This window comes from Eumetopias jubatus, unplaced genomic scaffold, assembly GCF_037043125.1.
Source record: "Eumetopias jubatus isolate StellerSeaLion01/CBP00866 unplaced genomic scaffold, mEumJub1_p1.0 scaffold_12, whole genome shotgun sequence".
In the NCBI taxonomy this organism is placed as follows: domain Eukaryota; kingdom Metazoa; phylum Chordata; class Mammalia; order Carnivora; family Otariidae; genus Eumetopias; species Eumetopias jubatus.
The window spans coordinates 35,864,171-35,879,245 of NW_028274818.1; the positions used below are offsets into that span (position 1 = coordinate 35,864,171).

Genomic DNA, 15,075 nt, shown 5'->3' on the forward strand with positions numbered 1-15,075 from the left:
AACAAAGACAAGGTGTGTGGTAATGCATATAGCCAATTCAGAGGCAGTGGGTGGAACCATTTGATTAGAGTGTAATATCGAAGAGAGAGGCTGGAGCTTTGAATGCCACGTTAAGTCCAGAGTTTATTAAATAAAATGGCCATTGAAGCTTTTAGAGATAAGAATAATAATAAATGTTCTTATAAATTTGGCTAAGTAAGATATCTGTGTGTGGGAAGTAATTTTTTCTAATTCTTGTGCTAAAATTTTTGTAATACTCTTAAATGGACTAAATATGTAACTGCCTATTTTATGAACTCTTGTCTTTTAAGATTGCTCCAACATAATTTATACAGACACTTTTAGATTTGAATAAGTACTGTTGAATGAATTGTGAACAGCTCATTAAACTATGTAGTTTGTTTTTCTTATAAACCTATGTAAACTATGACAATTAAAAAGTATAATTCGACTAAGGCAGTAATCTAACATATGTGTAGGGGTTTCCTTCTTATTTGTAGCTTAAAGGAGAATAAATGCTTACAGATGTGACTTTTTTTTCTCTAGTCTCTCCAGAGGCAGTTGGATTTTTGTCAGCTGTTGGGGTGTTTATTATCTTGATGCTGCTCCTTTTTCTCTATATTAATAAGAAGTTCTGTTTTGAAAATGTTGGCGGGTTTCCAGATCTTGGTTCAGGATACAGTACAAGGAAGAACTCACAAGATAAAATTTGTAAGTATCATCACTGCTTTTCTTATTTGTTCTTTATATCTATACCATTCTGTTATTTTATTTTTTTAAACATAATATGGTGAGGTTGGTTTTGACATACTGTAAACTAACATTTGAGTCACTTTTCTGTGAGAGTAAAAAAAAAAAGTCTATTAAGTAAATTATGTTCTATTATCTTTCTGTTCACAAATTGCTAACATATCGCATAGAGATGAATTGCATACTATCAGAAAATGACATTTTTATTTTTCATATATAAGGTGTGCTTCTGAGCCTGTAATATGAGTAGATATGCTTTAAGAAGGAAGTATCTTTCTTCTCTATATAGCTTAAATCATACTGTCCAAATAACTCTCTAGAGAGCTTTTCCCCCTTATTCCCATAGAAGGCTTTTTGAAAGTATTCACGCTTTTTCTTTACCTGCTGTTGAATTCTCAGCTGATGGATAATTTTATTGTTTGGAGAAAGTGGTTTTCTCTATTAACTTAGTGTATAGATAAAGTCTGGTTATAAAAATTAGTGTTCCTCTCCCTCCCTTGGTACCATAGGCATGATATCACTTTATATCACTTACTACTACTACGTACCAGGAGAGATGAGGACTGTAATCTTGTTCTTTCTTTCATGAAAAGTATTCTGTGGAGGTTTTTTTTTTATATTATTATAAGAGTTTTTTATTTGCTGTTTCCAAAGACTGGCTTGTATAAATGATAGCAGAAGCGAGTTGAGAATTATAAAAGCAAGGCGTTAATTTAGAACAGTATTGCAGAGCATTAGCAGAAAAACCTTGCTCTCGTCTGTGTACTGTGTTGGAGAGATGTTTTTCTCTTACCCTTGGTAACTTAAAAAGTGATGGCATTATTGTTTATAAAAATCTATTGGTTATTGAATTACATCTGTGACTTCTGCATCAGGAAAGCGTAGTACTTTCGTGAGTTTGATTTAAGTTTAACGTTTCTCATACTTCAGTCTTGCTTCTTGATCATTTGTGTAGAGTTGAACTGGTTAAAGATATCTCTCTGGGCAGCCGCCAGGAATCCCCTGGTTCAGCATTTCTGGTTTTTCTCTGGTCTAATGACTACCTTTACACTCTTAAAAATTATTGAAGACCCCAAAGAGCTTTTGTTTACGTGAGTTGTATCTTTTGATATGTACCATATTAGAAGTTAAAACTGAGAGAATTTAAAAATATTCTTATCAACTTATTTGTTTAAAAAAAAAACCCAATAACTTGTTGTGATGAGCACTGGGTATTATTTGTAAATGATGAATCACTAAAATTCTGCTCCTGAAACCAGTAATACCCTATATGTTAACTAACTAGAATTTAAATAAGAACTTAGAATGAAAAAAAAAACCCACAAAAAACCCAATAAGCCCATTACATAGATGTTAAATATAAGTAACATTTTTTAACTTAAAAAACTATATATTTTTTACCCCCCCAAAAAATGGTGAGAAAAGTGCCATTGTTTTATATTTTTTGCAAATCCCTTTAATAACTGGCAAAGAAGAACCAGCTGTTATTCTCATGTCTGCTTCTGCATTCAATCTACCATGTAGCCTCTGGAAAACTCCAGTGTTCATTTATGAGCAAATGAAAGTGAAAAAGTTAAATATCCCCTCACTGTTAACTATAAAAATAGTTTTGACCTTGAGGATCCTTTGGAAAGGTTTTGGGAACATTCTTACTTTTTCTGAGCTTTTTTTTTTTTCCACTTATTAAATAGGAATAATAACGTTTACCTCCTAGAGTTATTGTGAGATCGGGTATGATAAAACTTGTAAATCACAATGCCTTGCATCTAGTAGGCACTCTGCAGGTGTTCACCCTCTACTCTTTTTTCTATCCTGACCTCTGTGCAAATTGCTTATTTTCCCCTTAGTAGGTGTCTTAATTTGAAATGATATTGGTAGTTTGTTAATAATATAGGGTAGTTCCCCTACATAGACTATTAGTAAATAAACCACAAGTCCATAATAAAAATCCTTTTTATACTTCTTCTTGCAGGTATAGAATAAAAAAACCCATAGTACTTGAGGGGAAAATATTGTGTTGCTGCTGTTATGATAGCTATGGAGTGGGAAAAAATGTCATTACATTTAAACCAAGAGGTTTGATTTTTTTTTTCTTTTGGAAGAGTCTTTGCTTCAACGTATTTCTTTCAATGCATAATGCATTTACAGAAAGATTAAAAGCCACAGTGCAAAATAATGATACCGAGCTCATGAGTAACAATATTTAAGTACATTTTAAATTCAAGTTCCTAAGTGGTTGATACTTTGAGAAGAGGAAATTCCATTATTGCATCTGTTAGGAATGAGGAATTAGAAAATGGCATTTTTCAAAACTTTCCAGCAGAATCTGCCTTCAGTGTCTTCTCTGGTGGACACAATCAGTAATGCTGTAGAAGATTTAACCACTGCTGTTGGGGAAGTCAGCTATGCTTTAACTGACTCAGTTGCTGAACAGGTAACAAGTATGATAAATGGCTTTCGCCCAGAAGAAGAAAGCTCAGCAGTAGCAGAAGCTGTAGTAGATGCTTCTAAACAAGCAAATGCCATGTCACCAGAAGTCTCCAGAGACACTACTTGTCAGAAAACACAGTCCAGTTTAGAGCACAGAGCAAATCGAATCAGTTGTTACAATACTTCAGTTTCACAAAAGCAAGATCACAGAATGAACGAAGAAAGAGTATTCAGACATATTAATGATAGGCAACGGACTCTATCAAAATATCAAGAAAGCAGTAATGCTGGTGGTGATTCTTTGAAGGCTCACCTGAGTGAGGGTGAGATATCATTTATCAAGCAGAGTGCAAGGGCTGGATCTGCTTGTCAAGAACTTGAACATACTGACAGATGTAAAAAAGTTGGATTAGGAATGCCCGATGATGGTAAGAATGATTTAAAGGAGGTAAGATGCCAAGAAATGGAAGAAAATCATTTAAAGAAAGCTGAAAAACATATTAAAAGTAAAGGATCCAAAGGGAATGAGTGGTCAGGAAATGAGTGTTCTCCAAAAGATATTTTGGCAAGCAACAGACATGTGATACAGGAACCCATTATGAAAGAAGACATAGATCCAGCACCAACAGCTGATTCTAAAGATAAGTTACACGGAAAAATCAAAGAACAGAAAAATCCAACAACGTCCTACAAAGTGAAAGGAGACATACGAACAAAGAAAACTGAAGCCATTTCTGCCCACAAAGGAACAGCAAAGAGTAAAGATGAAAAATATTCTAAGATAATACCAGAAAAAGGTGAGGTCTCCTACTGTGGGTTTGAGTGCTAAACTTTTCTCTTGATTTTTTAAATTAAGAAAACATCCAAATTTCCAAACTTTCCTACACATGTCTATGTGTCTAATTTAAGATTTTCTTGAATCCTCTTACTGGGAGACAATTTTAAGGTCATTCATTTTTTTTTTTTCTGACCATCATTTTGAAAGCATTCATGTTCTTTGTACACTGCTAAGTTAAATATTGTCCCTGGTCCCCGCATTATTTGGCTGATTTTTCTTAATGATTGTTTATTAGACAACCAGAGACTCCATAGTTTTAAGTAGTGTGCATTCTCTAGTTGGAGTGTATTTAGTGTGCTAAAGTTGAATTTTGAAATTTTATATTTTTGTAACTAACTCCTGAGACCTTTATACTATGTTGCCCTTCGAGTCTATCCCAATAAGAATTTGTATCAAGTGTTTTATATTTTTCCTTTAGAGCAATAGAGTTTTTTTATTTTATTTATTTTTAAAAATTTTATTTATTCACCTGAGAGAGAGTGTGAGAGCGTGAGCAGGGGGAGGAGCAGAGGGAGAGGGCCAAGCAGACTCCGTGCTGAGCTTGGAGCCCGATGAGGGGCTCCATCCCCTGACCCTGAGATCATGATCTGAACTGAACTGAAATCAAGAGTCAGATGCTGAACTCACTGAGCCACCCAGGTGCCCCTAGATTTTATTTTATTGAATAACATGTGGATCAGGATATGTGCCTATTCATTTAGCCACATATCAAGAATTTTATATGAGTTCTGTGTTTACAATGAGTATATGTGAACAATCTATTATTTTTTATGAGTTCTCTATGTAGAATTAAGATTCCAACTAATCATTTATAGTTTTTAACTACAGTATTTGTGACAATTTTCAAAACAGTGAGCCGACAGTTATTTGGGTTGGTTGCAGAATTGCTTTGTATGGCTAGTAGTTACTTCTGTTAATCCCTTAGTCATTTCCATTTGTTGCTGATCTGATCACAAGACCAAAAGTACACTGGCTTTTATTAAAAAAAATATATGTGTGTGTATATATATATATATATATATCTGACATTTTTCTATGAATTTAGATTCTCATAAAAATAAAAATCTGAGTGGCAGTAGAAATGAGGAAGACTTTCAGTTCTTCATGAATTCATACATAATCAGGATCTGCTATTTATCAACTATATGAATGATTTTTAAGTGATATCATAGAGGCTGATCCAGGATGGATAGATTAATTAAAAAGGAAAGCCAGTTTTTGGAAATATGTCCATTTTGGAGTCTGTTCTGCTAGCAGTTTTTTAATTATCAAAATCAGTAGTTTTGGGTAGCCATGGTTTAGTTTTGTTAGCCTTATTATTTGAAGTAGCAAAAATAAACAAAATAGAATACTTATGTTATTCAGAAAATAACAGAATAGACAGTAGTAATAAAAGCTACACACATAGCAGCATAGAGTTAATTTTGTTTTGATTTGTTTTCATTCAGAATCATGCTGGTTGCTAGAAAACCCAAGTAGCTCTCAGGTATTCTAGATTATAGCCAGTACTAAATGTAAACATACTTTGTTCTAAAAATCATTTGAAAATCATTTGACCCGTAGATTACTTCTTCCTGTAGCTGAACTCTGATATTATTAGTTAATAGTTTTATCAGTATTACTAGTACCTGTGTTCTAATGGTTCGTTCATAGACCTTATAGGATTTAGAAAGAGAAGGAAGAGGTTCCTTCTATATTTCTGAATGCAGGACTGTTGTAGGTAATATTTTGTAATAAGGTGAAGTATGATGGCAGAATTTCTCAGAGCTCTCCTGCTGCCTTAGAGACCACCGCCACGGTAGCCCACAAAATGCTAAAGCTCTCAACTGGGTGTCAGAAGGCCCAGGTTCTAGACCAGATCTGCTATCACCTCAGCACCATCTAACAGGACTTTCTGCAATGATGGAAAAGCTCCATGTAGTAACCACTAGCCACACGCACGTATCGAGCACTTTATTTATTTATTTATTTATTTATTTATTTATTTATTTATTATTTATTGGTGCAAAAAAGTGGTTTTATTAAAGCATGGGGACAGGACCCGTGTGCAGAAAGAGCTGCTGCCTCGGGGGTGACTGATTATATACTTGGCAGTTGGGGGAGGTAAGGAAAAGGAGATTTTCAAAAGAACTTTCATAAATTATTTTATTTTCAATCAAATAGCTGCATGTGGCTAGTGACTACGTATTAGGATGTGCAGAATATGACACAGGTCATAGTTTTACCCTTTCATGGCTTTCTTTTACTGAATTAAAAGGGAGGACTTAGACTAGTGACATCCAAGCTCCCTCCCTTCTGACTCTAAATGTACCATTCCTCTACCATATTTTTAAATTACTTTTTCTGTGTCTCCCCTCCTGAATTGCAAACCTTGATTCCTTTCGTGCAGATGATCTCAAATGTTTATAAAGAGAAAAATATCTCGACTGACCTAATAAATTCTACCTGCTGTGGTCTCTTTATCTTTCCAGAGTTGTTTTATTTTCTGAGAAGGCTCATCTTAGGTTAAATGAACCTCAACATAGTGCAGTTTCAAAATTTTTACTTTAAAAAAATGGTAACAACTAGTTATTATTATACTAGTTTGCTGTTATTTTAAGAATAATGCAAGTTTTATATGTCCTAAAAATTTTATTTGAAATTTAGTTATACTTAGGTAAAATTTTCTTAGTAATTCTCCCTTTCACAGAAAATAAGTGCATCCTTCCACATATTTTTGTATGTGTATATGAACATACACTGCGTGTGTGTGTGTGTTTAAATAAGAACATAGGTATGCCTTGTTTCATAACCTTCTCTTTTCTCTTAACATGATGTTGTAGTTATTCTTCCCTGTGAGTACCTGTGAGTTCACCTCATTTGTAGTGACTGCATACTGTATCATTGCATAGATATATCACAACGTACTTAACCAAGGCCCAGTGATGGACCTTTAGATTATATTTTATTTTTGTTTTCTGTTGCTATTTAACACAGTGCAGTGAATTGTCGGAAATATATATCTTTGCTCACCTGTTAATTATTTTCTTAGGCCAAATTCTTGGAAATGGAATTGGTAAATTCCTAGAAATGAATCACAGATGGTGCAGATTTAAAGTTTGATATGTATTGCCAAATTGCTCTCTAGAAGAGTTGTACCAATGATAATTCCACCAGTAATATGTCTGCCCATTTCTCTGTTCTCCTAGAACTAAGCCTTATCATTTTTGAAAATTTGGACCCACATGATAACTAAAATGTCTCTAGTCACATTCTAGTTTGAATCAGCTCCGTATCTACCGGTGATATTTCTAAGTCTCTTTGTGTGCTACTGATCCTTTAAAAAATTGTGTAAGGTGGCAAATTCCGTTATTTCCTTTGTCTGTAACATGGTTGGAAAATCCCTGCGACTAACATTTTTTTATGATTAAAATATACAAATTGATCTTTTTTTCTATTAAAAATATGAAAATCTAAAGCTTCGGGTTTCTTAAATGAAAAAATTATAGTTATTTAAAGCTGGAAATTCACTTTATGTATATGTATATTCATGTGCATATGGATGTATGTGACATATATCTCTTTGTGTGTGTATGTGTGTGTGTGTATCAAATTCATCATACTTTATTAAAATTTTGATTTGTTCTCCCTGTCATTCCAAATAGATAATTCCTACATGGATAAAGATGAGCATGGTTCATCCTCTGAAAGTGAAGATGAAGCACTGGGTAAATATCACGAGGCCTTGTCCAGAACCCACAATTCCAGACTACCATTGGCAGATTCAAGACAAAAGAACTATGCTTGGGAAACAAGACAAAAATACAGTCCTCTGTCTGCGGAGTATGATGGCTACAGTAGCGAAGCATCCATCGATGAAGGTAACACAGGTTACTGTGTGTGTGTGTGTGTGTGTGTGTGTGTGTGTGTGTGATCTTTATTTTTTTATTATTATGTTAATCACCATACATTATATCATTAGTTTTTGATGTAGAGGTTACTTATTTTTTTAGATCACACACTATAGTATTAGATTATTTGTACCTAAAATTCTAGGCATCTGTGGCTGCACAATAAACAAGAGATAAAGAGAGTCACATTTCTGTGAATATAATTTATCAAAATTCAGATCTTTGGACTGAAGCCAAAACCTAAAACACCTAAAAGCAAAACACCAAATAATTTAAATACCATAGTAATTCTGCTTCTCTTTACACAGTGTAAGCATGAGGTAGAAGATGGGAGTCTGCTGTTCTCTCACATGGAATCGGTCTCTAAATACCTGGTATAGGAACTGACAGAGAGTCTAAGTCTCTTAACAGTGTTGAACTTGATTCTAGTGTGTAAATGTATGCTTTTTCATCCTTTGTGGCCCCTAAACAGAAGCCAGATACTTCATGTGGTGCACAGCAGAAGAAATGGTGATCTGTTCTGTGTAGGGGGAAAAAGTGTCCAGGATGGATGGAGAGCTCGTACTGTATTATACTTTGCTGTAAGGATGACTTTAGGAATTTTCAAGGATTATTTTGTCTCTAATTGATCTTTGCTTCATGTACTGACATTGGCTTAAAACTCATATAGAAGATACATGTCCACTCTAACATGTTTTTACGTCTTTCTGTAAGGGAAATTAATTGCCATTCATTGAAGCGTATTTATTTCTACATTTTAGGTAGGTTGCTCACATGCTTGATAGAATGTATGAGTACTCCTAGTAATTATTATCTTTATACTCATTTATGAAGAAGAGAGCAATATATCTTAGACAATTTTTTATTACATCAAACACAAGCTATCCTTCATTTTTGTAGCTGTGGTTTGTGTTTAAGGGCCTATAACTATTGATTACATCAAGTCTTACTCCAGGACATAGAGTTGTCAAAGGAGCTAAATCATCTTTTTTAAATTCGGCTTTATGCTAGCTAATGACTGATGTACCTCCTTTTTCTTTCTACTAGTACACAATTTATAATAAATTAATCAAATTACTATGTAGAAAGTTCATTATGAGATGGTAGGGAAGAAATAAAAAATATCAGACTCTACCCTCAAAAATACCTTTCTAGTACTAGAGAAAAGAAAGCCCGTGCTTACAAAGAGAACTGAGTGACGCGAAGCAGTAAAGCCAGTCCCCAGCATATACCCACCCCGTCCACCCCTGGCAGGTGAATAGTAGAGTCTCAAGAGAATGGGTTTTGAACCTGATCCTTGTTTACGTTCTGGCTCTGCGACTTAACATACTAGCCACAAACTTCGGGCAGTATAGCTAATGGTTTTTAGGTTTGTTTCATTGTCTCTAAAATGTGGATAATACCTTCCTGACAGGGTTGTCATGAACATTCCATGGTATATGTGGTGGTTTGTAGCATAGTTCTGGCCCCTGTGGGTAAGTGACCAGTAATGGTCATTGTGGTCGCGGGTGGTGAAAACAGTGCTGGTGATGAGAGCGAGCGGTCCTGAGCATGGGCTGTTTGTCATCTGTGACCCAGGACACTTCCCTTTTTGTAGCTTCAGTTGAGGGTTTTTATTTTTTCCTCCTCACTGCTTCTTCCCCCTCACTCCCTACACTTCTGTGCTGTCTTGACTGCTTCCCCACAGTTCTGTTATTCTAGCATGGCTCTCTAGTCGGGGAGAAAAGCAGTGAGGAGAGAAGCATAAGCTCCGTGGCTCTTCTGTTCCTGCCCAAAGCTCTGGAACTGGTGCCAGTGTCCTGGAGTCACCTTCTCATTTCATTTTACCTATATCTTTGGGACCCATCTCTACTGTCTTACCATTTCTACTCTACATTAATTGATAAAACACCCAGGGTAGATTGACTTTAGGCATTCTGAAATTAGATTTATTTCATAAACATTTGTCAAAAGCTTTTTATGTGCCATACTATGTACTGTGGATGTAAAGATGAATAAAACAAGCTTGTTTCAAAGAGCCCACAGACTAGAGGAGGAAGACCATTGACTAGTTTCATGAACAAAGTGCTGTAGACATTCAGAGAAGGAGGAGACTCAGTTGTTGTTGGGGAGGTGGGGTTATGGAGAAGTCTAATGTAGTCTTCACAGACTAGGTGAACTGGACTCAAGTAAGATCTGTTTCAACAGCCATGGGATCTTGAAAGCAAATGAGAGTGTATTTTAATGTCTACCTTAGGATCTGTGTTTGGAGATTAAGTGGGTAATAGGTTTGAATGCCATGTTCAGGACTTCATTATCTTATAGGAAATATAGAGTCCTGGAAGATTTTTAAGCTGGACAATGTGGCACTTTTAGAAATGTATTTAAGAAAGATTATTTAACTATTGTAATGGAAAATGAATTGGAGGTAGAAAGGACCAGTTGGATAAACAGTGATGAGACCTTCATTTGCAGTGAGTTTGGGGACACACAGTTTGTAGATTTAAGGATGATCTCAATATATCTTGAATGATTGAATATGTGCAGTGAGTGAAAGAATCAATATTTTTCATTAGTTCAGAGAGTACTAGAGAAGTAAGTTTATGTGGGAGGAGGTAATTTAGTTTCCGTCATGCTGAATCAGAAATGTCTGGAACATTGGGGTGGAGATAGATATCCTTACTGTTAAAATGCTGTCATTGGGATTTAGGATGGAGAGATGACCAAGTGATAATGTAAGAAAACAGTAGACTAGGAGAATAGTTTTGTATCATAGGTTATTGCTTATTGAAAAGTCAAAGTCGCTTGGAGCCCAAAATAAGATTCAGTGGAGTGGGGGAAGAAAGGAGAATTCGATTGGAGGGGGAGATTTCAGACATATACACAAAGTCTTAAGTAAAAGCAATTTCAAGTGATAGTAAATTCTTAACATGCCCCCTCAGAAAGTTACAGAAGAACCATGGTGTTCACCTTCTCCCTCCAACCCAGCAGTGGTAACCCTCTTCTGGCATATATTTGGGAAGGAAAGGGATTTGGTTCAAATACACATTTGCGTCTCCACCAGGTGGTCATTCCTCTGAGTAGCTAAGGCAGCAGAAATACTTGGTGGCTGGTCACCTAAGAGGACTGCTGAGTATAGTTCTCTTGGTAGAATTTGGTTCATTTTCCTGAGGAACAAGTAAAGGGATAGACATAGTAGGTTATGTTTCTCTACTGCTCTGACCTTTTATTCTGCATATTATTCTGCAAGTTTATAGGGATCACAGTTAACTGAGGTGTAGGTTGAGGTAACTAAAGGGAATTACAAGGTAGAGGGAAAAAATATTCTTTTTTTTTTTTTAAAGATTTTATTTATTTATTTGAGAGAGAGAGAATGAGAGATAGAGAGCACGAGAGGGAAGAGGGTCAGAGGGAGAAGCAGACTCCCTGCTGAGCAGGGAGCCTGATGCGGGACTCGATCCCGGGACTCCAGGATCATGACCTGAGCCGAAGGCAGTCGCTTAACCATCTGAGCCACCCAGGCACCCGAGGGAAAAAATAAATGTCCATTTTTTACATGACAATCTGTTACCTCATTAGTGCTGGTAAGGAACCATTAGTTCATTTCTCAACACTGAATAACTCTAGTAGAGAAGCTTTGGAACAGCCAAAGTTCTTCCAGTACTGGAAGTATCTGTAAGATTAGGGAGGGTCAGGGAGGGCCTGGATAGTCTCAGAGAGAATAGGACAGACTCTGACCAGGTGGTAAGAACCACCATATTGAGCTCCTACTGTGTACCTGACTGTCACTTTCTGTACACACCAGTACTATTTAATTTTCACTGCAGATCATTGTGGTAGGTAAGATTATCCCGATTTTACAGAAGTGAGAAGAGATTTTAGATCAGGTAGGTAATTTTTAACCTAAGGTCACACAGTAAGTTATAAAAACTCTATTTGTCAGGTCCACTCCAAAATGAATATGGTTTTAGCTTCTGTTGGATCATCACTACTACTTTGGTGTCCAACCAAGGCCTCTTTCATACGTGATTAACCTCTTCAGTTGAGTCCTTTAGAACAGTTTATATATATAAATCTGAAATACAGATACTCTAGAAAAAGTAAGAAAATGTGATGGCATATTTGTTATCATATTTTCTCCTCTAGGTGGCCATATTAATCTTCCATTTTTTTGAATTACAAAAGGGAATGATATCTATAAGAAATTTTTCCAGGAAAAATAAACATTAAAATAATATATCCAATTTCCTTTGTTCACAGTTTTAATTTTATTTTTACTGTGTTGTTCTTAAAATTAAAGGCATTTTCTGATAATCCTATTTTATTTTTAAAAGGTTTCAGAGTTAAGTAGTAGGCTGCAGATATTTTGCATTTGGTAAGATAGAACCTCTGAAATTCCATTCATGCTAATTAGAACTTTCCATTTCTATATTAGATAGGAGAAGCCTATTAAAGATGATTTTATATATAAAGAACAAATTTAGTGTAAAATTATTAGAATGTCTGTTGCTTATAGCTTTCCATTCTTAGTTCACCATAGGGATTACCAAGCTATATTTACATATTGTGACATAGCTATATAACTAAAATCATATGTTGTTATTTCAGGGTGAGTTAATTGAAAATGCTATGTAAGATAATTTCCAGCACCACTTATTTCTTAGGGTTATGTGGCCCAGACATATACACACACCTGTAATTCTCTTTCTTATGGCTACTTCACAAGCTTCATGCTATTAATTTTGATGTCATCTTAAGATTAGGGGCATTAAAACATATTGACTTGTACATTTTATTTAAATGTTACTTCTAAAATAATTTAATGCTTAAGAATAATTATTTATACTTTTTAAATAAATTATGTATACTAAAATAAATTATGTAATACATATGCATATATGTATTATGTATACTTTAAGTGCATTTTAACTGCTTTATAAAGATTATTAATTTTCACAATTTGTGACGAAGGCAAGTACAAAAAAATTCTGTATTTTCCAGATGCCTTTGTCACAAAAATGTTTAGTGTCTTAGAACAGTGAAAGATTGGTTTGTTCAGATTCTTGGTAAACTTTTTCTTTGATTTCAGGCTTTTGTTTATGTTTTGTTACTTCTTTCTCTGAAGAATTTGTGTATGATATATATGGCCAGTTTGAAGAGAAATTAATCTTAAAGACTTCTGCATCTTGTGTTCTGGAGATCTTTTTATGTGATGAGATCAGTCACTCACCGTAGAGTAGAATCTTTGCAGGCTACCTGTGACCTATAAGGTGAGATGTCTTTGTGCAGTTCAGGTAAAGGTCCAGTCTGCTGTGTGGACAAGTTAGAAAAAGGTGTCACCTTTGAGCAGACGCTGCGTCATGAGCAGATAGAACCTATATAAGAAGAAAAGGCATCCCTTCCTCCAGTTGTAAGATTTGGCAAACCCTCAGGTAACTTTTCGCAGTGCACAAACTGTACAACTACACACAGGGCCCTGAGCACCTGTGTTGGTACATTTCTAATCTTAAAATGAATTCATAGAATTTCTGTGTTTTCCATGGTGAATCTGTATTGATCCTTCACATTTCTTTTTTTGTTCAGATACTTGTAGTAGGTAGCTAGAATGATAGAAACTAAATGAGAGTTAATTAAAGATATCTTTGATTGAATATAAAACTGAAACCCAGAGGCATGTGATTTTAATAAGATCATAAAATTCATGAATGGCAAAACTGAAGCCATAGGTGATTGTAACCAGAGAGGTCAATGCATTAAAAAAATTATTCAGACAAACAGAAAACAGACCACAACAAAAAAGAAAAACAGATTCATAAATATAAAAAACAAACTAATGATTACCAAATGGGAGTGGGGTAGGGGGATGGATGAAATAGGTGAAGGGGATTAAGTACAGACTTCCAGTTATAAAATAAATAAGTCACGGGGATGAAAAGTACAGCATAGGGAATATAGTCAATAATGTAATAACTTTGTATGGTGACACATGATAACCATAGTTACTGTGGTAAGCATTTTGTAATGAATATACTTGTTGACTCACTATGTTGTACACCTGAAACTTAATACAATATTGTACACTGGGGTGTCTGGGTGGCTCAGTTGGTTGAGCATCCGACTCTTGATTTTGGCTCAGGTCATGATCTCAGGGTCATAAGATTAGCCCCACACAGGGCTCTGCACTGAGCGTGGAGCCTGCTTAGGATTCTCTTTCTCCGTCTCCCTCTGCCCCTCTCTCACCCCGCTCATGTCATGCTCTCACTCTCTCTTAAAAAAAATGTGTGTGTGTATAAAATATATCAACTATACTTCAATTAAAAATAAATTTTTAAAAGAGGACTATTCAGTAACCAAGTGAATAGATAAGAGATGCACTATAAATTGAATGCAGGCTGTGTCCCTTGCTAGGGGGAAGAGGCATGGCTGCCAAGTAGAGGAATAATGCTAACAGCCATCTGGCAATTATGGAGACCTGACACATTCTCTACAGGTTTCTGTTAGCAAAGCCCATAGGAGCTCAGTCTCAGATATATTTGGGGAGCATGACATAGAGTCACAAATGGACTGACAGTAATCTTATTACCTGAAGCAGTGATGAGAATATCTGTATTCACTGTAAGTTCAAGCTTACCAATGAAGTAGAGACTTCCTTCCTCTGAGAAAATAAATTACATTGAAATCTCTGATGAATGAGTCAAAAATTACCTTCATAAGCTGAGAGGTATTTTGATGCCTTGGCATATCTTTTTCCTTTTGCTTGATATGTACTCAAAAAGATTAATATTTTCTTAGAAAATTTGGTTATATTTAAGTCTTTGAGGTTTTCAGTAATGCCATCAACTGGAACTAAGATAATTTAAATAGATTTTGAGAATTCGTACGGTAGTTATTTAAGGTCTAGATAGTTATGAAGTCCTTTGCCTTTTACAGTTTACACAATCTTTTATTCATTGTGCCTTGTTGTAGTAGTTAGGGGAAAAACATAGTAAGGGAATTTGGTCACTGGTAACTCCGGAAATGCTTTAAGTACAAACTTAAGCATCAGCAATCTAGAGGAAAGTATTTATAAATTTTTATAATCTTTTAAAAATTTTTTAATGAATAGCTTTTTCAAGATGATGGATTAAAATATTTTTGAAGTTTGAAAATCTATATTTTGAGTACATTGATAACAGGTTAATTACAGTT

General features: G+C 35.1%; 1 protein-coding gene across 4 annotated transcripts in view; it reads left to right on the forward strand.

Annotated features, from left to right (window-relative positions):
• The first annotated feature begins 584 nt into the window (after nucleotides 1–584).
• Nucleotides 585–15,075, forward strand: part of SYT14 (synaptotagmin 14) — a 133,551-nt gene continuing 119,060 nt past the window's right edge. For 2 of the 4 annotated variants that reach the window (XM_028125842.2, XM_028125841.2), the window contains exons 1-2: nucleotides 585–711; nucleotides 7,663–7,878. In XM_028125842.2, the coding sequence (XP_027981643.1) occupies nucleotides 600–711; nucleotides 7,663–7,878 (328 nt within the window). In that variant the 5' untranslated portion in view covers nucleotides 585–599. Of the gene's footprint in view, nucleotides 712–3,046; nucleotides 3,978–7,662; nucleotides 7,879–15,075 lie in introns of those variants that run through there. The other 2 variants (XM_088016638.1, XM_028125840.2) reach the window with 1 other exon arrangement.